This window comes from Podarcis melisellensis, assembly GCF_964234715.1.
Source record: "Podarcis melisellensis genome assembly, chromosome: 1".
In the NCBI taxonomy this organism is placed as follows: Eukaryota; Metazoa; Chordata; class Lepidosauria; order Squamata; family Lacertidae; genus Podarcis; species Podarcis melisellensis.
In genome coordinates, this window is record NC_138528.1 from 48,962,411 (window position 1) to 48,986,168 (window position 23,758).

The 23,758-nt window shown below is 43.9% G+C and overlaps 2 protein-coding genes across 3 annotated transcripts; one reads left to right on the forward strand and one right to left on the reverse strand.

The window, feature by feature from the left end:
- The first annotated feature begins 2,211 nt into the window (after positions 1–2,211).
- On the forward strand, positions 2,212–10,848 carry PSMC3 (proteasome 26S subunit, ATPase 3). The gene is made up of 12 exons (XM_081901963.1): positions 2,212–2,392; positions 2,589–2,669; positions 3,253–3,378; positions 5,022–5,126; positions 5,590–5,652; positions 6,783–6,920; positions 7,128–7,271; positions 7,553–7,701; positions 9,303–9,399; positions 9,553–9,698; positions 10,244–10,325; positions 10,492–10,848. Exons 1-12 carry the CDS (start codon positions 2,366–2,368, stop codon positions 10,600–10,602), a joined length of 1,269 nt encoding a protein of 422 aa, XP_081758089.1. The 5' UTR covers positions 2,212–2,365; the 3' UTR covers positions 10,603–10,848.
- Positions 10,849–11,237: 389 nt separating this feature from the next.
- Positions 11,238–23,092, reverse strand: LOC309364631 (transmembrane protein 178B-like). Of its 2 annotated transcripts, XM_081902312.1 has the most exons (4): positions 22,643–23,092; positions 16,414–16,527; positions 13,952–14,089; positions 11,238–13,014 (listed from the first exon to the last, which is right to left on the reverse strand). In XM_081902312.1, exons 1-4 carry the CDS (start codon positions 23,088–23,090, stop codon positions 12,770–12,772), a joined length of 945 nt encoding a protein of 314 aa, XP_081758438.1. In that variant the 5' UTR covers positions 23,091–23,092; the 3' UTR covers positions 11,238–12,769. The 2 variants fall into 2 exon arrangements, with proteins under 2 accessions (XP_081758438.1, XP_081758439.1); XM_081902313.1 differs by lacking the exon at positions 13,952–14,089.
- Positions 23,093–23,758: the final 666 nt, after the last annotated feature.

The following is a 23,758-nucleotide window of genomic DNA, read 5'->3' on the forward strand; positions in this document are numbered from 1 at the left end:
AACCACAATTCAAGACCATTGTCTTCAATAGATCTGACTGCTTTTGGCTATCACAAATTGATAAGGCTGAAAATGAAACAGGTGAGAATGTGATGCATTAACTGCACAAGCTCTGTGATATGGAGCTTATTTAAGTGAATGTATTTGTTGCATTATTATATACAGTACTGAATAATTGAATTGTTGTTGTTGTTTAGTCGTTTAGTCGTGTCCGACTCTTCGTGACCCCATGGACCAGAGCACGCCAGGCACTTCTGTCTTCCACTGCCTCCCGCAGTTTGGTCAGACTCATGTTTGTAGCTTCGAAGACACTATCCAACCATCTCGTCCTCTGTCATCCCCTTCTCCTTCCGCCCTCCATCTTTCCCAACATCAGGGTCTTTTCCAGGGAGTCTTCTCTTCTCATGAGGTGGCCAAAGTATTGGAGCCTCAGCTTCACGATCTGTCCTTCCAGTGAGCACTCAGGGCTGATTTCCTTAAGAATGGATAGGTTTGATCTTCTTGCAGTCCATGGGACTCTCAAGAGTCTCCTCCAGCACCATAATTCAAAAGCATCAATTCTTCGGCGATCAGCCTTCTTTATGATCCAGCTCTCACTTCCATACATCACTACTGGGAAAACCATAGCTTTTACTATACGGACCTTTGTTGGCAAGGTGATGTCTCTGCTTTTTAAGATGCTGTCTAGGTTTGCCATTGCTTTGAATAATTGAATTAATGTACTCATACTGCACATCAGTTCAAGTTGTTCCTAACATGTCAGCAGAGGCAGTTAAGCAGAGGTAGGTTTAAGACAGAACGTTTGCATTTTGTAAGCAGTTTGCCACACAACTAAATAGGTAAAAGCTAGAGCAAGGTGTGCTTTTAAAAACCCTTCAATTTATACTGAATACTAAATTGAGGTTAAAGGTAGTAGCAAGGTACCAGGCTTTGCCAAGCTGGATGCCCACTAGATGTAAAAACAAAAACGAACTTTCAGCAATGTTTTCAAACTTGCCTTATATGAAGAAATATGGTGTGTTTTTTTAATTAGGTTGTTCTGAAAGGGTTTCCTGTACAAGGAAGAGGGGTACTGTACAATGACATGTTAATGTTGCTTTTTGCAAATAAGCAAGCTCTGGCTTTATTAGGATTTATACCCTATCTTTCAATAAATTATCAGGGTGCTGGCTTACAGTAAATGTTCCTAGCATGGGTTGTGGAGGGAGGAGAGCTGAGGCTGAAAGAGTGGCTTGCAACAATCTCCTAGCATGATGTCACCCATTATTAATAATCCATCTTGCCGATGTGATGGTGGCATGCTGCGAGACACAGTGGCTTATATGACAACCCTCTAATGAAGTCCACTTTTAGCATCCCCATATTGCAGACTGCGTGAGAATTTTAACCAAGTGTGGGTCACGATCTTCATCTATCTGATGGGGGACTGAGTGAGAACGACTTGGCAGCGGTCTTTATTGTTGAAACATGACTCAGATCCCGGTCTCAACTGCTTTATTACACAGTAAACACATTTTACGTAGATAACGGCGATTGCAAAGGAGAAGAGCGCTAAGGGTGTTCTTTCGCCTGAACCACATTGAGACGCTGTCAATTAACTGAACACTTTAAAGGGAAAGTTCACAGTTAATTGACTGCCTGAATATTATATCCCTAAAAGGCTTTAAAGCTAAGCTGGCCTCCGGACTCGTTCTTCCCCCGCCTCTCTCCTTCCCTGTTGCTGGCCCCCGTTTTCCAGCCCTGCCAGCAAACGGTATATAACAACCTCGTTTAATGAACTTGTTATGTCAACCACACGCTTAAGTGGGGACGAGGCAGCATACTGTTAAGAATAAAAAGCTTGCATCGGGTTGTTATAGCTAAGAAAAATCTAGCTGAGCTGTCCATTCCCTCGTTCACATACGCGCAAAATAATACCAGGCGCATTTGTGCTTGTTTACCCGCAGTGTAAAACCGAAATCGAACTGAGGACTAGGGGAAGGGTGCTCCTCCTTCGGTTTTTATCTCTATGAAGCTAAGTCGTCCGAGGCTTCCGTCGCTGCCCCAAACTAAGATGGCAGCGGAAGCGCTCGAAGTTCTACTAAGGAGCTAAGGAAAGACCATCACTCAGCGAATTTGAGCGCCTGGTCACATGACTCCAGTGTAGGGAAATCGCCTATTCCACCTGCTTCAGCAGATTCGACTGTCCCGGGTTTTCTCGCTAGGTTAAGGAAAAGGAAAGTGTGGTAACTCAGCTTTAAAGAGAGAGGAGGAACCTTGAGAGACGTCGGTCGCGACTGCAAGGAGAGTCATTATCGCTGCTCTCGCCAAGCGCGTCGAATCTGCTGCTTCGAAGGCGGAGCTTGGCTAGTGTGGCTAAAGAAAGATGGCGTCGGTCTGGGATGAAGCGGAGGTGAGGAGATGGGGGGACGGACGGATGAGGGCGCGGGGGGCGAAAGGGGACTCCGTGGTCTCGGTACTGTTCGGCGGCAGAAGTTCCCCCGGTCGGGCCGCCCCGCGGCTTCCGCGGAAGGGTCCTGGGTGGGTGAGGAGGGCCCGGGCCCGAAGAGACGCGCTGCTTCTGGCCATGACTCTGTGTTTCTGCCTAGGATGGGATCGGCGAGGAGGTCCTCAAGATGTCCACGGAAGAGATCGTGCAGAGGACCCGCCTGCTGGACAGCGAAATCAAGGTGAGGTTGCGCTGGGCTGGCAGAGCCGGTGGCTCCAGGTTGCCATTGTCCCTTTTCAGTCTTTTCTGTATAGTTCCTGTAACCGAGACACACACCCGGCTCGCCCTTCCCCTTAAGGCTGTTCTCGTCACCTAGCATACCTGTTCTTTGGCCTGCCTTTCGAGGCAAAATGCCCAGTCACTTAAGTGTGACTTAAGTCCCGGCCGCACTATACATTTAAAGCAGCATCATAGCGCTTTAAACAGACATGGCTTCCCCTGAAGAATCCTGGGAAGTGTAGTTAACAGTCCTGAGCATTGTTAGGCCATCCCTATTTCCCTCACAGAACTACAATTCAGAATGGTCTAACAGTAAATCTGTCTTCCCAGGGAGCTCTGAGAATTGTAGCTCTGTGAGAAGAATTAGCTGAGAGTTGTTAGGAGACGGTTCCGTTTTCTTCTACTATGGCTAAATTATTTTTGCTGTTTCTTTTTTTCTCGGCAGATTTGTTTCCTTTTATTTTTTGTTTAGTTGTTCCTCTCTAGACTTGCATACTTACCTTGACGCTTGTTTTTTGAAGTAATGTCTTACTTGGAATTTACAGATCATGAAGAGTGAGGTGCTGAGAGTAACCCATGAGCTGCAAGCCATGAAAGATAAGATCAAAGAGAACAGTGAGAAGATAAAAGTAAACAAAACACTGCCATATCTTGTTTCCAATGTCATAGAGGTGAGTTTCTTATGCCAATAGTAAAATGGATGCTTCTAACAATGAATGTTTCTTATTTGTGCACATGAGACGATCCTTTGGTGTTTTAGAAGATGGCTTAAGATGGTAGTGCTAAACTGGTTCTGCAAAGAGAACAGGGATGGAGTCTGTGGAGAAAGCACTATAACAACTTGGCCTGTTAAAATATGTATGTTTGTTTTAAAACACATTATTTCTAATGTTGTCATTGCTGCAGAGTCCCTTTCATAGTTTTCACTAGCTCAGTTTGATTTCTTGATGCAACTTCTTGGCTAAAGTGCTAAATAAATTTATTAGGTAAACCCCACTGAAGACAATGGAACTTAACTTCCAAGTAAATATGAAGACAGTTGTCTCTCTCCCTGTGCTTTAATTTGCTAGTTTGAAAAATAGATAGTCATAAATGAATCAACTGCAAAGAGGACCTACATTTCTTGGCAAAGGCAGCAATCTGCAGTCTCCCTTTTCATTTCTAATGGGGACTACTTTTCATTTTAAAACTTAGGGGAAAATACTGAGACAACTTTTGGACACAGTTGTTGTTTAGTCATTTAGTCATGTCTGACTCTTCATGACCCCATGGACCAGAGCACGCCAGGCACTTTTGTTTAGTTATTAGCTTATGTTTTGCAGTGAACCACCCTGGGAGCTGTTTGGCTAAAGGGTGATATAAGTACATGCTTAATAAATTAAATTGTGTCTTCCTGTATTGCACAATATATTACACAATATATGCCAACCTAGCAGTTTGAAAACACCCCCGGGTGCAAGTAGATAAATAGGGACCGCTTACCAGCGGGAAGGTAAACGGCGTTCCGTGTGCTGCGCTGGCTCGCCAGATGCAGCTTGTCACACTGGCCATGTGACCCGGAAGTGTCTGCGGACAGCGCTGGCTCCCGGCCTCTAGAGTGAGATGAGCGCACAACCCTAGAGTCTGTCAAGACTGGCCCATATGGGCAGGGGTACCTTTACCTTTTTATATTACACAATATTTCCTAGCTGTTGTGCAGTAGGCAAAACTACCTACTGACTTGTACCTACTGATTTCCCCTGCAAAGGAGTGATGGACCAAGATAATTCTGGAGGCCTCAAAGACTATTAGTTGCTGGATAAAATCATAGAGTTGGAAGAGACCACAAGGGCCATCGAGTCCAACCCCCTACCAAGCAGGAAACACCATCAGAGCACTCCCGACATATGGTTGTCAAACCTCTGCTTAAAGACCTCCAAAGAAGGAGACTCCACCACACTCCTTGGCAGCAAATTCCACTGTCAAACAGCTCACTGTCAGGAAGTTCTTCCTAATGTTTAGGTGGAATCTTCTTTCTTGTAGTTTGGATCCATTGCTCCGTGTCCGCTTCTCTGGAGCAGCAGAAAACAACCTTTCTCCCTCCTCTATGTGACATCCTTTTATATATTTGAACATGGCTATCATATCACCCCTTAACCTTCTCTTCTCCAGGCTAAACATGCCCAGCTCCCTTAGCCGTTTCTCATAAGGCATCGTTTCCAGGCCTTTGACAACTTAGTGCTTCTTTCCATTGCTGTGTGTAATTGTCAGCCAGGATTATGATGTGATTAATTGTGGTATGCTTGCACTCCTGTTGGTCTCTTTCCACCTCTAGCTGCTAGATGTTGATCCCAATGACCAAGAGGAGGATGGAGCAAATATTGACCTTGATTCTCAAAGGAAGGGCAAGTGTGCTGTGATCAAGACCTCTACTCGTCAGGTGAGAACAGCTTGTTGAGAGTGCTGTCATTTATACACACAAATATGAAGCTACCTTACACCATTTTAACTGGAGGTGCAAGGGATTGAATCTGGGATTTTGTCCATGCAAAAAAGTATTATTGTTTTTATTATTTATTAAATTTGTTAGTCACTTTATTTTGCTTAGAGCAACCCAAAGCAGCTTACAACCAACCAAACGGATCCATTGAACCCATTGAAAATAGCTATTGAATTATGCCCCCCCTCCACAAAACACTAAAGATCATGGTATAACGTCCCAAGAAAAGCTTACCTGGCATATCTTTCAAACCTGTTTTATTTCAGCAGGCATTTTTACGCTAGGGCTTTTTTTAGGTTTTAAGAGTGTATTTTAGATTTATTTGTTGTGCTGAGCATTTGGAGAACTGATGGTACCTAGGTCAAATCCAAATGTTAATACTTTGTTGCATTTTCTTCAACAGACTTATTTCCTGCCTGTGATTGGGTTGGTTGATGCTGAAAAACTGAAGCCTGGAGATCTTGTGGTGAGTAGTTTCTGCTCTGCGCAATCATAAGCAGCCATAAATACATACCTGGTTTGTTTTTCATGATATACTGGTAAAGGTAAAGGGACCCCTGACCATTAGGTCCAGTCATAGCTGACTCTGGGGTTGCGGCGTTCATCTCGCTTTATTGGCCGAGGGAGCCGGCGTACAGCTTCCGGGTCATGTGGCCAGCATGACTAAGCCGCTTCTGGTGAACCAGAGCAGTGCATGGAAACGCCGTTTACCTTCCCGCCAGAGCAGTACCTATTTATCTACTTGCACTTTGACGTGCTTTTGAACTGCTAGGTTGGTAGGAGCAGGGACTGAGCAATGGGAGGTCACCCTGTCGTGGGGATTCGAACCACTGACCTTCTGATAGGCAAGTCTTAGGCTCTGTGGTTTAACCCACAGCGCTGGATAGTTTACCATAAATGAGGTATCCCTAATTGTCTTGAGAATTATTATGACATTTTAGTAAACTGCCACCCCAGGCCATATTTCTTAGCTGTTTGATTTAGTAGACTTCCCCTTTAATGCAGCTGAGGTACGTGTGAATGCTGTATAGCAGAGGTGGCTAACCCAGAAGTGGCCTTCCAATAGTTTTTGTAGCTTATCAAGACCCCCACCTCCCCCCAAAAAGAGTATTCTGTTTAAAGAAATATTGGATACTTATGAACACTGAGATTCACTTCACATAAGTACTGCTTGGTGTCTTATTACGGGGTTCTTGTTTACTCCTCTGATGCTGAATCTTGGTGCATACAAGAATTATTTTTCTTATGCCTCAGACTAGTGGTTATAACATGACTTACGATGACAAATATTCCTTTTCATGAATGTCTGTGGCTCTTCGCTTTTCACAGTTTAGTAACTATTTTCTGCTTTAAAATAAAGACTAGTCTCTTGATTGATTTCAAAATGGAGTTCAAAATTAAACCAGTGCAACAGTGCTTGTTGGTTCATCTAATGCCCAGAAATCGTAGCTCTAATGTTTAATTGACAGATTCTTGATGGATTTGCAACAATAACACAAGAGAATTTAAAAGGGGGGAGGGGCAGAGAGCATGAACTGAGTATGAAGATGTTGGTTTTGGAGTAAAGAAGACTAATTCCTGAAATTATATCTGTAGGGAGTGAACAAGGACTCTTACCTGATTCTGGAGACCCTGCCCACAGAATATGACTCACGAGTCAAAGCTATGGAGGTGGACGAGAGGCCTACAGAGCAGTACAGTGATATTGGGGGACTGGATAAACAGATCCAAGAGGTGAGAACAAGAGGCTGTGGGCGGGGGTGGGGAGCAGTCTTTTAAGCTGTAAGCCTGCAAGCAGGGATTGTCTTGTTTTTAATATGCCTACAGCATTGGATACATTTTAGGTGTTTTTTAAATAATAAATAATACCTGTCCTGGAGTGTGGATTAATGGGCAGCATGGTCCATAGTAGGGATTAATCGTCTCTTTCTGTCTTGGCAGCTGGTAGAAGCTATTGTCTTGCCAATGAATCATAAAGAAAAATTTGAAAACCTGGGTATCCAGCCTCCTAAAGGGGTCCTCATGTATGGACCTCCAGGAACAGGAAAGACACTTTTAGCAAGAGCGTGTGCTGCACAGACAAAGGTAAGATTTGATGTTTATTTCCCAAAGTCCAGGAACTGTCTTAGTATTGGGTAGGGGTCTTTATGGTGATTCCACAGCAGTGTAGTCCATGCCCCAAATCCAAATCCTTTCATACTGCATTTGATTTGATGATTTTATTTCAATATTAGTTTTTTAAGTTGTTTTACTTTATGGAAGTGCATACTGTTAGGATGCAAAATACTGTATTTGCCTGGGATACCACACTTGTGCAGAACCCACCAGCCTGCATATACTTTCCTTTTCTGCTACCCACTCTCTAGGCTACATTCTTGAAGCTGGCTGGCCCACAGCTGGTGCAGATGTTCATTGGAGATGGAGCCAAATTAGTGCGAGATGCCTTTGCATTAGCCAAGGAAAAAGCACCTTCTATCATCTTTATTGATGAACTTGATGCCATTGGCACAAAAAGGTAAGATCTTGGGACTGTATATGATCTGGAAATCATGCCAGGCTTTTTTTGTGAAGCCAAATAAGACTGTAATGTACAAGTATTGATAGGTTGTTCCTGATTTCTGTAAGAATATATGTTAGATGAAAAGATGACTACTGAACTTTTGTGGTCCTAATTGAGATCCATGGTAGCTGTTGAAAAACCACCCTCCTTATAGGCTAGCTCCGTATACAGGCAACAGCAGATTTGCATGCGGTTTCGGTTCCTGACCCCTGTGTGCATCGGCGGAGCATGCATAAGTCCATTTTGCCCCATCAGGCCCCCTTTTCCAGCCACTTCTAGGTTGCTGCATTCCTTTTTTTTAATATATAAATTTTTATTAAATTTTTCCTTTACAAATAAATCCATACAACCATGTTTACAAATTTGCTATTTTTTGAACTTCCACCAGCACCTCCCTCAATCATCCATTTTTCTTATCTTCACGCATTTTCTATATGATATTGCCAATTTAATATTAACCTTCCATCTCTGTTTCTTTTTTACAATATACCTTGTACTATCACAAAGCCTCCTTAAAACCCACTAGCGTTGTCTGTTCGTCACATATGGTTTTCAGATAATCCGTGAACTTTCCCCAGTCCTCGATGAATTTGTGATCTTTCTGGTATCTGATTTTTCCAGTCATTTTATCCAATTCTGCATAGTCCATAAGTTTCATTCTCCACTCATTCAAGGTCGCATTCCTAGTCACACATCAATTGGTGGTTGCCTGTACATCAACTACAGCTGTTTTTGGACAGGAATAGTCTGGCCATAGTGATTCATACATTGCTATAATCAAGTCTTGAGGTTACCAATGTGCTCTGAATGGGGCTACCCTTGGGCCTGGTCTGGAAGCTCCAGCAGGGGCTAGACTGTTCATGGCGACAGACTTCCACCAGCACAGAAGTCTGGTGTTCAAAAGCTTGCATTGGCTGCCTGTAAACTACGAGGTCAAGCTCAAGGTTCTTGTATCAACCTACAAGGGCCTTAGCAACTTGGATCCAGGAGACCTCAAGAACTGCCTAGTATCTCTGTCCCATCAATGAAATCTTTGGGGTAGTCACTGTTAGTGCTTCCCCATGGCTCAGATGCCCAACTTGTATCCACCAGGAGCCACGTGTTTCGCATTTTGGGCCCAGTTTTGTGGAACTTCTTTCCATTTGAGGTCAGACAGGTCCCCTCCCTGTTGAACTTCCAGCACCTACTGACGATTGTTGTTACAGCAGGCATTTTAATTGAAGTCAGATGGAATTGTCCTAAATCATACCACTGTTTCCTATGTCAGCAGCATAGACCCAATCACCTATCTTCATTAGCCCATTGATATTGGCCCATTAACACTGGGACAATAACTAATAGTATGTTTACATGACACATGCGAAATCCATGCTTCTGAAGGTTCAAATGGTGGTTGTGCTACCAGACCATAGGGGAGTCATTTGCTTCACTGACTATGATGACATTGCAGTAACAATTAGATTTGGTTTATACTTGTATGGTGAACATGAATATAAGGTTTCTGCAAGGCTTATGCTGTGTAACAAAAGTTGACTTTCTACCATGATTTCTTCCAGATTTGACAGTGAAAAGGCTGGTGATCGGGAAGTACAGAGGACCATGTTGGAATTGCTGAACCAGCTTGATGGATTCCAACCTAACACACAAGTCAAGGTAACTTTCCTTTGCTTGAGGGTACGAGGTGGGGGTGCTGCAAGCAGAGATTACAGAGTGGCTTTCAAAGCCATTTTGATGAGAAAGATGTTAACAGGTTCACCTGCATCTCAGAGCACTAAAATCGCTGTTCCTGGGTTCGTTCTCATCCAGGTGATTGCTGCGACTAACCGTGTGGATATCCTAGACCCTGCTCTACTCCGCTCAGGGCGTCTGGATCGTAAGATTGAGTTTCCAATGCCCAATGAGGAGGCTAGAGCCAGGATTATGCAGATCCATTCACGCAAGATGAATGTCAGGTATTAAAAAGGAATGAAGCCAGCTTGTGGAAATGGCTGGGTTGCGGGCAATAGTACTCTTCCTTTATTCTCCAGGCCCTGTCATAAGTAAAGTATAGAGTGTTCTTGTCTTGGATTCAGTAGGAGCACAGGTTATGCTATTGGGCTTAAGAATCTTGACTTTCTCAGAGCTCAGTTCTGATCTTTATGGCTGTAAACACATGTTAGCGCTGGGTGGTACTTGCTGTAATCTCAGAAATCTAAGAGATAGCCAAGCAATATTTCCAGTGATCAAGTGGGGCTTTAGTTCTCCCCATTGCTTCTTTTCTTTCCCTATGACTTGTCAAATTAGAATAATTAATTCAAATTTAAATACAGTAAGTGTGCTTAATTTTATACAGAGGGCAGGTTTTTTGCTTTTTGTGGTGCAGAAATTAATTTTTATCACTGAATATGCACAGTCCTAGCTTTGACGTTGAAGCATTCTCAGGAAGTTTTTATGTGTCCTTTCCAGTTGAGCTCTTTTTTCCTTTTTAATTTTTAAAACATCATTTATTTCTCTGCAGCCCTGATGTGAATTATGAAGAGCTGGCTCGTTGCACAGATGACTTCAATGGGGCACAGTGCAAGGCTGTGTGTGTGGAAGCGGTAAGTAGATCTACCCCACCCCAGCCCCAATGCTGCTTCCTTTGAGAAACTGTCCTCAGCAGCTGATGCTGAACTGGGGAGAGTGCCTTCAACACAAAAGAGTGGCAATTTTCTGTGATGCATTATTAGGGTTTTTTCTGAGCCATCCTTTTTCTCTTTGGATCAGGGGATGATTGCCTTAAGGCATGGAGCTACAGAGCTTACCCATGAAGATTACATGGAAGGAATCTTGGAAGTCCAGGCCAAGAAGAAAGCTAATCTACAATATTATGCCTGATTCTTGTACCTGAAGCTAATTATTCAGGCTTTGGCTGAGAAACCAGGATCAAGAGTTGGATCTGGAACTTTCTTACTTTCTATTACCTGATGGGCTAAAATAAAGCATTTGCTTTGACTAAGGCAGCTGTTATGTTGCTACACCTTGAAGAAAAAGAATTACCTTCGTGGAATGGTACCCGTATGCATGTATGAGGCATCTGTCTTCCTTTTAACCCCTTAAAAACACCAAAATCTGCACAAAGAACCCAAATTTGTCATTTGCTGTTTGTGTGATTGAATTCTTAAGCTTTTAAAAAATTACTCCTTCACCACAGCATTCCAGTTCCTGCTGATGTATGCTTACACCCCCTACAGAGCATTTAAACTGAAGGCACAGGTATACTAAAGTCCCCTAGAGGGTGTAAGGTTACACCAATCAACCTGCTTATTCTCTGGAAGTACTTTTTATTTGAGGCAAAACTTGTCCCATACACACATTAGGCTTTGTGGACAGGAACAAGATCAACAGCTGGGATTACGAGGCCGGCTGCCAAATAAGTGACATTCCTGTCTCCCTGTATCGTCAGCTGCATGGCAGGGTTTCTCCAGCAGCTGTGTTTGTGTAGAAGTGCAGAAAATTAATGTCAGTCTCTCTTAATGAGATCCAAAAGGCTGAGAATCTCCAGCTTCTCACTGGACCCAAGCCTTTTAATTTAATGCCTCTTGAAACTTACAACTTCCATTTAAAAATCACACTTTCCATGAATACATTGACTTTAGCACTGAGTTATTAATTACATGCCACTTAAAAATACAATGTAAACAGCCCTCCAAAAAAGGCTTCTGTGTAGTCTTTTGAGGAGACAGAAAAGGAGTACAATGAGGAAAGACCAGTTCCTCTCCTTCAGCACCATTGTTGATGTTCCTGAGTTAGGCCCAGCTCTCGTTGTTCACGTGCGTACTGAGTCCATTTAATAAAAAGTGCTTCCTTTTCTGTTAGAAGAGGATGCTACCAAGCGGGCTGTCTTTTCAAGTTTCTGTGCTCATTATCCAAAATGGTAAAGTTCTACACTCAGCCTGGAAGGATTTGAAGCAGCTTGCAAATCTCATTTGCCTATTACAGCAGTTGCTATGACAACATCATTTCTAGGATGGGAGCCCTGGTCCACTTTCTTGCCTCAACCAGAAACCTGTTGTTTTGTTCTTTGTGTTACCTCAACAGGAATATCACACGTGACTAAATAACTTAATTAGGTTCAGCCACCCCTGCCATCCCCAAAAATGCTTTTCTGTATGCATGTGAGTTATCTTGACACTAACTCAGGCCTGATGCCTTCGTGGAAGAATTCCTCAAGCACTGAAGTCTCATTTATTTGCTGCTTGCTCTAACTCCCTATGTGTTATCCCAGAAGTAACCTTTCATGAGCTACTGCTATACATATTTGGCTCCCAGAACTGGCATAGGTTAGATACTGTGTGGTCCAGAGGAAGAACTTGCTAATGTTCCTGTCTGAATGTCTATAAAGCCCCCACTTAAGCTGGTGTCAAAGGCTGAAGCAGTAGGCTGTGTTAAGCCTGTAACAGCATCAGGTCCCTGCTGCAGAAGAGAATCAGTAGGATAGCTCAGTTGGTTAGAGCGTGGTGCTGATAACACCAAGGTTGCGGGTTCAATCCCTATATGGGACGGCTGCATATTCAGGTTGGACTAGATGATCCTCAGGGTCCCTTCCAACTCTATGATTCTATGAATACTGAGACTGGCTGGATATCCCTTTGGTCTTTACCTCTGACTGGTCCTCAAAGATTCTTGGAAATGGAGTTCCCTGGAGTCACAAGGACGGCAAAGGGAATTCACAGTGGCTTCTGCTCCTAGCAGAAATCTGATTCAGCTTAAATGGTACACAGATCCTACAGCAACACACCCTATTTAACAGAAAAGTTCCCTTTAGGCAAGCCAGGAATAAAGAATTAACCTGATTTGGTTAGTTGTATCAGACAGGCAGGCTGAAGAATCAAGGGAAGGGAGGGGTCCCCCCCGAGTCTTTGACATAGCAGCTGAATTCCTTCGTTTGTTTGCAGTGGGAACCTCCCTTCTTCATGAATTTCAGATGCCCCCACTATTGGCAGTAACCCACTGCCGGACCTGGCCTGGCCTGTGCTTGCTAGAGTCCTTTGCTCCCTTCTCATCACACAGTACCATTTTCCTGTCTGGGTTTCTGTACGACAGTCCGGGGGCTATTGAGAGAGGGGGCCAATGTGCATAAGAATCCTGCCAGAAGCGTCAGTCCCAGGCCTCCCCAAGCACAGAACATGGACCAGCCATAGCCATGACTGATGTCCTCGGGTAACCCATAGACATAGCGAGGGTAACGAGACAGCTCAAAGTTTATCCCAGCCACACATGTGCAAAGGGAGATTATGCAGCAGGTACCTGAAAAAGAGAAGAGATAAAGATAAAGCCAGTGTTTCTCAGCTTCCTTGCAAAGGGCTGCCTCAAATCTGTAAAGCTCCCATTTTTTGTGACTTGAGGAATTTTGTTGTTGGAAGGAAACAAACTTGCACAGCCTATTATCCACAGCATCTGAATCTCAGATTCATGGGCCTTTTTCCTGCCCCTTTTCAGGCTACTGTCAGATCTGAACTATGCTTTCACATTTGTTTTGATCTTGCTCTTTGATCTCTACAGAGAGAAAAAAAATCTGTTTTGAATACCTTCTTCCTCATCAGCTGCTTTTCTCTCTAAAGGTTATGCTGCTTTTTTCATGTTGTACTGTACAAGGAAACAGAAAACCAGCTCCTTTGGATGAGCAGGATATAAATTTATAAAATACATAAAAACCATTAGAGGGTTTCTGGCTTCACCTAAAACCAGTTAAAAAAATAAAAATAAAAATACAATATTCTACTAGCACACCTATGAAGTAGCCAGTCACATAGCTACAAGCACAGCAGTGGGTATACAGAAGGGTGAGGAACTTTTTTTACCCTTATCAGTACTTGACAGATGGTCAGTGCCACCCACTGGTCAATCACATGCTACCACATGAATGACAGGTGGGTTGTCCCACCCATCTGTCACAATCCCTCATGGGGGTTTCCCAGGGTAGAACTTGTTTCAAGAACTGGGTAAGTACCATTATCTGACACATTTTTTCACCCCCCCCCCCTCTTTTTTGTCATTTGAAAGTTTTATCACACATTTTAAGTTCACTGAGACAGTCCAAACAATTATATCACCTGTTCCCTAGTTCTTGTCCTGTGAGCCCAGTCCCCCCCCCAAGGCTTCAATTCATTACATATAGGGCACAATACCAAATGCATTTCTTCAGAAAATGGCTCTCAGACTACAAAGAAAAAAGAACTCTCACCTCCCATAAGGAAGAGCAGTCCAGCTACATATTGCATGAGCTCATGCTGTTTACAGCAGCCCAGCATACCAATGATCCACCCAAAGAGAATGATGGAAACTGCCATACCAATAAAGCCGGCTGTCATTCTCCGCAGATCTGAGGGGGTGTTGGTGCAAGGAAGAAAGAAGATGGAGAAAGAGGGAGAGAAAAGAGAGTCTGTGAAGAGTAATTTGGAGACCGCAGAGGAAATCAGAGGTGGAGGCTCACATTTGCACCAGTGACCCATGAATATGAGTGCTTCCATCTTTTGAAATCTTATAATCTATGGAAGCCGCCCAGAGTGGCTGGGGAAACCCAGCCAGATGGGCGGGGTACAAATAATAAATTACTATTATTATTATTAAGCATTTAAGAAAGCAAAGTCTCAGCGCTTCCTAAAAATATCATGCCTTTCTGTAAGAACCCCCAAGTCAAGAAAATAATCACTTTGGAAAATGAGCCAGATGGAAATTTGCCTTCTATATTTATTACAAGTGGTTTACACTGCGCTTTTATAGCTCTTTACAAGAAAGCACATAAAGAGGCAATCTCTTTGACTATCCATGCCATCAGGCTCCTACTCAGAAGCGTGATGTGCTCCTGGGTTACACATACTGCTGATGTGGTGCTGTTACAGGAGCAAGCTAGGTTGCTATTAACATGTGTCCTCAAAGAAGTCTAGAAAAGTGTCCATGAAATTAGGCAATGAAGAGGAAAGGATAATCATTAGCATATGGCCTAGTGGGTTGGTGGGGCTTGACCAAGGAGCAGGAATGGCAGTGAAGAAAGGAAAGTAGTAATTAAAGTACAAGATATGATACCACCAGAAAGGAAAGCTATATGGGGAACTAGCTGTTGAGTAGCAGTATTTAGCATTGTAAGGGGGTTCCCGTTTGGAGCACAAATGTAGGAAAGCCCTGAACAAAGGTTGTCTCGCTGGCCACCATGAATGTGTAGCTCAGAGGTCAGAATAACCTCCGAGCCAAACCACCACTCCAAGAATACCTTAACCGTGTTTTTGATTACATAAACTGATGGGAAAGGGGCGAGACCTTAATTTGGGGCATAGATGACCTTTTGATCCCTTCTGGCTTTAGAAATATATGAGTAACAATCTCAAAGCAGTCCGTGCGTCCTTCAGCCAGGGGCGGGGCAAGCCAGCCAGGGGGCGGGGCATGCTGCATGGAGTCTCTCCGCCGCCTCCCCCTCAGCTGTAGGGCAGCTGAGGGAGAGGCGGTGGGCAGACGCAAGTCCCACACTGCCATTTTAGGCAACGTGGAGCCTACAGACACCTATGCCACTATGTCACTCCCACTCCCTGGCTTGGGCACGCTGCAGGCCCCTCAGTAAGTGCTGGCCCCCGTGGTGTGGTGCCCAGTGTCAGCCACGTTTCATTACATTTGTTGACTGAACTAAAAAGTTTCATGAGCCTTTTTTTAAAAAAAAACAACAATAACAAACCTCATATTTTTGTCATTTTGTCACACACACACACACACACACACACACACACACAGTGATGATACCCTTCCTCTGCCATTGCCTACATGACCGTTTCAATTTTTTAAAGGATTGGCTGACTCAGATTCCGCCCCCCCCCCCACAAGCTATTTGTGGTAAACTTGCAATCCAATAGTAACATACGCAGCACCTCAGTTACATCAGCACCCAAAACATTGTTCCAGTGCAAAGCTGCTCAGTTCAACTTCCTCTCACTTAGACTGGAATGGAGAACCTTTGCCAGCCTGAGAAAATGCTGGGAGAACTTCACACCAGCATTGGTTGGGTCCAACTGAAAGTAGATGTGGTGCAAGTGAGCAGGGTCAGAGTTGGTAGTGGGTAACACCATTTGTTCTTCCATTCAGCTAGCTAGCGCTCTCTCTCTCTCTCTCTCTCTCTCTCTCTCTCTCTCTCACACACACACACACACGCACACACACACACACACACATTCTCTCTATGCAACCATCCTGCCACCAGCTGCAGTTTTGCATGAAAAAAGCATCCTATTTTAGGAGGCTTTTTCCAAGCCTAACTGCAGTGTGGGAAGTGTTTTCAGCAGCTGTGACCCTCTACAAAACACTGCATTTAGGCTTCAAAAAAGCCCTCATATTGGAGCCAATAGCAGGTAAAATTCAAGGCTAAAATAAATGAATACAAGGCATGGTGGTCTTGGGTGGGCTCAGAAAGTATTTGTTTACTCCTGTGTATCAAAAAGACCATGTACATGGAAAGCTAATGTGTCAAGAAGAAGGCTCCTTGATATGCTAGCTTTCATGTGCATGATGCTTTCAACAGGAATATTCAAATGTGTTTTTTACCCCACCTGCATTCTGAAGCAGTACAGTTTCAGAAGGTACATGTGATTCTCCTGAATTTTGATCAATTCTGGTAACAAAGATACAAAAGAACTATGTTCAACGAGTGCTTTGGATACTCACGGAGGGCATGCCACTCATCCTGGCGGATAGTGTTGGTAATATTAACAGGCAAGTTGCGTGGCAGGGAAGATGAAGTGTAGTGATACTTCACAGATGTGCAACGCTGTATGACTCCTGAAAGAGAAAAAAATGACAAACAGAAACACTATATATCTGACGTTAGGCTTTATTGACGTTGCTTTCCCTTTACTGCCTCCTAAACTATATTAGCCTTGCTTTAGTTTGTACTCATAATGCTAAGTCATCATTCAATGCAGGGCCAGATTTAGGTTTGATGAGGCCCTAAGCTACTGAAGGTAATGGGGCCCTTTATATGTGATATTTTAGGGAGCAGGCTAGCAGGCAGGGGCCATTACTTACATCATAGGAGCCTACACAACACAAAACACTGTTGCTGTATGTGTTTTATTATTATTTTTTTATCTTATTTTTTGGAAAGGTACATCCAGTTGTTTTTTTCCTTTAAATTTTCGGGGCCCCCCAAAGAGAGTGGGGCCCTAAGCTATAGCTTGTTTAGCTTATACGTAAATCCGGCACTGATTCAATGTGAACCATGTCACTTAATTTCACCTCTGCCACAAATTCAGTACAGAGTATTAGGCAAACCACTGATTCTCAACAAAAGCCCAGCATCTGCAATAAGGGAGCTACAATACAGATCCTATTTATAGTGTTGTAAGGATTGCAAAAAGATAATATACATAAAGCACTTTTAATATTCAGACTTACGGTATAATGTATTGTGTTTACTACTACTATTATTATATATATTATTGTTATGTTTGTTACTAATCATCACATTTCATTATTAAAGAACGGCATCACATAATCAGCAGGACCTACAGTAATATACTCTTTTCAAGGTTGATGTTCTGGTTATAGTGGACAGGACAAGATTATTTCTACTATGGAAGAAACGTGGAGAAGCTTAAATGGGACCTGAAGTTTCTAAAATATATATATATATATATATAACAGGATGAAAACTGTGAAGAAAAAATTAGAATGAATATTGTGACTGTGGCCTTTTGAATCACTGTTCATAACCATTAAATAGAGGCAACCTCTCCACAATGTAATCCTTGAGTCCCTCCTCTTATATCACCCTTAAATGGCCTTTCCAAATTAGTTTGTGCTATGGAATATTATAGAGCCAAACCAAAGAGTTATCAATTCATGATTTTATCATTATGATAACAGTGAATTACTTCTTTCAGATAGACCCCCAACTCAAGTCAGTTTCTGGTGTCTTCTGTAGGCTCCCAGGGGATTCTGTTATCACTTGCTAGAGCTCTTTGAAGATTTGATTTAAATAACTGAACTTCTCTTTCCTGAATTTTCATTGTATTTATAATTAACTGCTTAGCCATAGGACAAGGCAAATATGTGCTTAAATGTCTTCTACCGATTTTCACCTGCTTTAGGAGATTAGGGAGTATCCGTTTCTTACCCTATCTTTATTGAAACATCAAATCCAAGGTAGTCTCTGCAAACCTACTTTTTATATTGTGGAAAAAAATATTGCTTTGTGACAAGCAGTTCTCTCTCTCTCTCTCTCTCTCTCTCTCTCTCTCTCTCTCTATATATATATATATATATATATATATACACACACACACACACACGCACACACACACACACACACACACATATTTTAAAACTCACTTTTGGGAGATTGAAGGAAATTGTGAAAAAGAATAAACAGGGTTGCATTCTCCCCCCATAGTGGTTAAAAAGCATATATATCATAGTTCAAACAGGTAAAAATTAATCCTTGCCAGTTTTTCACAAGTAGGAACTGTCACAGAAAATTGATGCATTGCATTTAAACAGCAGAAGTTTAAAAGATGGTTGCATCCATGCTCACCATGAATAAACTAAAGCTTTTAAAGAAATATACTTCAGTATTGCACAGCAGAATAGGAGACATTTATCTCCAGCCATGTAGTGTTACATCACATGCCTTGCATACAGAAAATCCTGGGTTCAATCTCTGGCATCTCCAGTTAAAAAAAAGAGCTGGAATCAGGGAGGGAAAGCCTGGTGCCTGTGATCCTGGAGAACCACCACCAGCCAGAGTAGAAAACACCAGCCTAGCTAGACAAATAATATAAACTGGCCTATATGACCTCTTATATCTTCTCCTATAGTAGGGCCTGTTCATTAAGAAGCAAATAAAAATTCTCTGCGGTGTTTCACAAATAAAGATTCTCTGCGGTGTTTTACAGAAAACTGTAAAATTAATGAATGCTAAAATAATGTTGGATTGAAAATAAGTGGCATTAGCAACAAAGTTAATAAGAATATGCAAAAATGAATTGATAATGGATGAAAATATAGAGTTATAATATGTTAAGATATAGAGTCAAGATAAATGAAAGAGGGTAAGGATTTGCTGATTTGATTATGTAAATGGGAATACAAAAAGGGGAGGTTTGATGAGGTCAAAGAAACAAGCTAATGAGTGTAAAGTTATAAAAAATGGATTTGTTTTTAACTTCTTTTTTCTATTTTTCTCGTTTTCTGTATTTTGTATTTTTCTTTTTCTTTTTTCTTTTTGTTTTTTTATGCATTTTTGTATCTATGACTTTGTAAAATCTTAATAAATATTCTTAAAAAGAAGAAGAAGAAGCAAATAAAGATTCTCATGTTAGCTCAAGGGACCCAATCACAGAATACGCTTCCCACTGCATGATCCACTACTCCAGTCTTGTCTCCTTCATCCAAGCAGCCTCCAATGCAGGCAGATCATTCTTCCAGGTCTCTGCACCAAGTGCGAGTGGCTCTTTCATTTACTCCTGATGCAGAGATGCAACAAATTACCTGCCCTCAGAAGAGGCACATTCAGAAGAGTGACTCACACGCATACCTAGCAGGGCTACTCTGAAGAGAGATCATTCTCATTCTTACATGCCTTGGATGAGATCTAAGTTTCCTCTACTTCCCCCTGCAGCCCCACATGTGCTCAAAATCTAGAGGGATCTTCCAGAATAGATGGAGAGCTGGAGGAGGTAAAAAGAGAAATTGGAAGTCCTGTTGCACAAGTGCATTTCTATTGCACAAGTGGTCAGAAATCATTAGATGTTGATGTTTAGAAGTAAGCCTTTTCAAATGTAAGAATGAAGTATGCCTACAAGTTTATTGATTGATTTATTTTCAAGTGTCTGAGCCATCAGAAGTTTGGAGCACACTGCTCTAGTGACTATAAGTACATGATGAGACACACACATGAGCTCATTACTTTGAATAAGTATTGTTGTTTATAGAGGCACTGACATGGAAACGGAAGATAGGGAAAAGGTGAACTAAGAGACCAGAAGAAGTACAGTAATTTGCAGTGCAATACCATACATGCCTACTCAGAAGTATATCCCAATGCAGTCAATGGGGCTTGGTTGCAGGTCAGGGAATATAGGATTGCAACCTGAAAAAACAAGGCTGTTTTCTTTTATGTGCAAATATATCCATACACAGAAAAATAGGAATTATGGCAAAAGATATAAGACTATGACTATGTATTGGGGATAGTTATTTTTGAAGGCATACTAGCCAGGAAGGATGCTGGCCCTCCAAGCCATAAGACAAAGGAACCCAGGAAGGCATTTAGGCCACAATACAACACAAGGGCTGCGTAATCCCACTGAGTTTAATCAGTTTACCCCAAACTAGCTCTGTTTTGGATTGTAGCCCCATTGTCTGACATGAATTAACTTTTCATAAAAGAGAGAACATGCTGAAACAGTGTTAGAGAACAAGCAACAGAGTTTGTTTTCAATCCTTCTGGAAATAACAGTGGGAGCAGAAGGCCTTTGGCCAAAGTGGAGGGAGAATCAAAGAGATGTAAAACAGCATGATCCACGACAATACTAATTACTATAATGAAGTAAATGAACTGCTTTCAATATGGAAACATAAAAATGCAGAAGATGGATTCTAGTGAATTAAATGCAGGAAAGCAGCTGGCGTAGGGTTCTGTAAAGAAAACCTATGTCTATATCTTAGACATGATACAGGATCAGAAACACCAGGTTAGCAAAGTAATAATTATTTTATATAGCACCATTCATGGACATCAGGCTTCACAAGGAAGAGTTTTGACAGGTTCTCAACCCAATGACGTTCACAACCTAAAAAACATGCTGTGAAACCTTAACAGAAGGGGCAAAACAGAGGTTAGGATAGGGCATGCTATTATTTTAATTACATGTTACACAATAGTCTATGAGTTGTTCCAAAGGCTTTCTGGAAATGATGAGTTTTGAGGAGAGACCTGAAGGAAGTAAAGGTGTTTTCAGGGGCAGTTCTAGGTGTAAGGGGCAGCAAGGGAGGAGATAGTTTATTGGTGTATATGTTCAAAGACTTTTAGAGCTAGAACTCTACCTCAAACCATCATCTTGCCATCTCTATATGTATCCTTAAATAATCACTGCGAAAGAGATTTCTCAAAATGCAGGGTATAAAATGCATAAATACTTTTAAAACACCCCAGATGTTTCTCCAACAGGCTCCAACACATAATTTCATTGTTACCAGTTTTAATGCGCAACATCTTTTACCCTTGTTGCTGTTTTTTTTTTAATTTGTAAGTATTGGTTGTAGAATATGTTTTTTGTCATTTTTTTCTAAATTAATTGCTAATTGAACTTTTTACTGATTATGCTGTAATCATTCTTTTAGCAGACAACTGAAATATATTTTTATTGAGTGATTTAACTATTTCCTATTGTGAGGTGGAAATGCCACAATCTCTTCTATTAGCAATTTATTCAACTGCCTGGAAGACTATACTTGAAATGTAAGGAAATGGGCTGAAGCATCTTGTGCTGCCAGCATCGGAATATTATATAGCTCATGTTTATTGGAAGCATGAGCTTCCATCCTGTTGCAATTTCCACAACTGTTACAGGTAAAGGAAATCCTATGGAAAAGGTGTGAGATTCAACCACTCTATTTCCAATGCAGCACAATGAAGACAACCATTGCCAAATTTTAGAAGGGTAAAGCAAGAGCTGCTTTCTATGTGCAGTTCCTGGGCATATGTCAGGAATGCCAGGTACATTTCTTAGCCTCTCATGGTGGAAAGTGGAACAACACAGAGCAGCCACAAAAAGATTTTGCCTGACAATCAAGAGATATACCTGACAGTGACCTGCAGCTGGATATGATGGAGCCATGTGGCAGTAATGGCGCCCAGCATTCAGGTTTGTCACTCATATATAGACAATGCCACTTACAAGGCAACAGCCCTGGTTTCTGACACCACACTGCACGACTCCGGAATTGTGCATAGTGTCCCTGGAAAATGAAGGCATGTTTTCTTTTAGGACAATCCATGTCCAAAGCAAGCTCTTCCTTGTCCATAAGGCACATCCCACCCTGGCCAAACAAATTGCTGCTCTCACCCAGGTGGGTACAGCACCCCCTGCCCATTTAATTTTTTTAACTGTGTGCACTGCATTTTGTTTGGCAGACCTGACCACCTTTGAGCAGGTGGAAGAATGCATTCCCAGGGAGAAATGAATGGTGATGGGCAGCTGATCACAGCTGTGAACAAGCATCACTTCCCCCAATGGCTGCAACCACAGAAACCTTGGCAGGCTGTACCCATGCCCAGCTGGTTCACCTGAGGTCTTCCAGAGGAACATATACAGGAGGTATATTGCCCGGGTTATTCTCATGCATAAAGAGGGCATTGTGAGTGTTTGGGAAAGGACCCTAAGCCCTAGAGATCTAGGCCGGCAGAGAATCCAGTGAGAGACATGGAAATAACCACCATTTTAGGCAGCCTTGACTTGAGAAAATGCAATTCCCCCCCTCCTTCCCCCTTCCAGCTCCTGTTGAGCCCTCTTGCCACCATGGGAGGAGGAGGAGGAGAAGAAAGCCTGCAAGGCTCTGGGACACCTGGCGCATGGCTAGAAATCTGTGAGGAGAGCGGGTGAGGAGGCTGCCCTGAGGCGGGGACTCGGCCCCACAGCCCCAAGGAGCTCAGCAGAGGAGAAGGTCCCTGGAGGCGTCTCCCTCCCTGGTCTGGGCGGGGAAGGCAGCTCTGCAGACTCAGCACCCTGGACAGCAGCAGCAGCAGCACCCACCCCACCGACGCCCCTCAAAATGTTCCCTCGACGGGAGCGAGCGAGCTCTCTCCCCCTCTCGCGTGCGCGCGCCCTCGACCCCCGCCAGCGCAGCCCCCCCTCGACCTGTGGGGCGCGGCCGCCGCCCCCTCCCCGCGCACCTTTCTGGATGAGCTCCTCGCTGTCGGGCTCGAAGCCCGCGCGGTGGCAGCGCCGCCAGAGGCCGGAGACGGTGGAGTTGAAGCGGCGGCCGCAGTGCGATTCCAGCGCCAAAGCGGCGGCGACGGCGGCGGCCCCGGGGAGCAGCAGCGGCTGCGCTGCCGAGGGCGGCGGCGGCGGCGGGGTTTGCCCGGGGAGCAGGGCCCTGGGCGGGCGGGCTCGGAGCGGCAGGTGCGGGCTGGGCGCCGACATGGAGCCGGGCGGGTCGCTGTTGTTGTTGCTGTTGCTGTGGGCGTTGCGCTTGTGGCCGTAGCCGCGGCAGCGCTCGCGGTGTAGCCGCGCGTCCGTCTCGTACCAGGAGTCGGTGCCGATGGCCACGGCCAGCAGCGCCAGGGCGGCGGCGGCCAGCAGCAGCCCGGAGCAACTCAGCGCCTGAGCCGCGGCCGCCATCTTCGCCGCCGCCGCCGCCGCCTCCTCGGAGTCGCGCCGCCCGCCACTGCTCCCCCTGCAGCCCGGCCGGGGGGCCGCAGCGCCAGCCTCGCTCGCTCCTCGCCTCCCGCGCTCTGCAGGAGGCCCTCGTGGCAGGCCAGGCCCGGCCGCCCCTCGAGCAGCGAGCGGGTCCAGCGCGGGGAACCCGGTGGGAGGCGGCAGAGGGAGAAGACTCGGGAGACTGCTGAGGGCAGCGGCAGCGCGTTCCTGGCTTGGGCTCTTCAAGAATTATTTTTGTTTGCAGTCTCAGGGCTCGGCTCTCCGGGTTCCTTTTTTCAAGCCGTCCTTTTTCAAGCCAATGCTTCCGTGCACGTTTATTTCTCGCGGGTCAAGCCCACGTTTTCCTTCAGGGGAAACGCCACAACAACCCTGTCAGGTAGGTTAGGCGGAGAGGCAGTGACTGGCCCAAGGCCACCCAGTGAGATTCGTGGCCCAGCAAGGGCTTGAATCATGGTCCCAATCCGACACTCTGGTCATTACACCACACTGGCACAAAGTGCATCTCTCCACCGCACCACTTGCCCTGGTAAGAGTTTCAAAGCAGTTGCTGAGGAATTAAAACACTTTCTATGCTGGGCATGTTTGCTGCTGTACTCCTCAGAGCAATCATGTGAAAGGAGAAAGATGGA

Coding starts and splice junctions, on each gene's coding strand:
- PSMC3 (XM_081901963.1), top strand. CDS start 2,366: ATGGCGTCGGTCTGGGATGAAGCGGAG. Junction 6,921..7,127: donor TGGATAAACAGATCCAAGAG/GTGAGAACAAGA, acceptor CTGTCTTGGCAG/CTGGTAGAAGCTATTGTCTT. Junction 7,702..9,302: donor GATGCCATTGGCACAAAAAG/GTAAGATCTTGG, acceptor GATTTCTTCCAG/ATTTGACAGTGAAAAGGCTG.
- LOC309364631 (XM_081902312.1), bottom strand. CDS start 23,090: ATGGCGGCCGCGGCTCAGGCGCTGAGTTGCTCCGGGCTGCTGCTGGCC. Junction 16,528..22,642: donor CGAGGAGCTCATCCAGAAAG/GTGCGCGGGGAG, acceptor TTTCTCTTTCAG/GAGTCATACAGCGTTGCACA. Junction 13,015..13,951: donor ACTGCTCTTCCTTATGGGAG/GTGAGAGTTCTT, acceptor TCTCTTTTTCAG/GTACCTGCTGCATAATCTCC.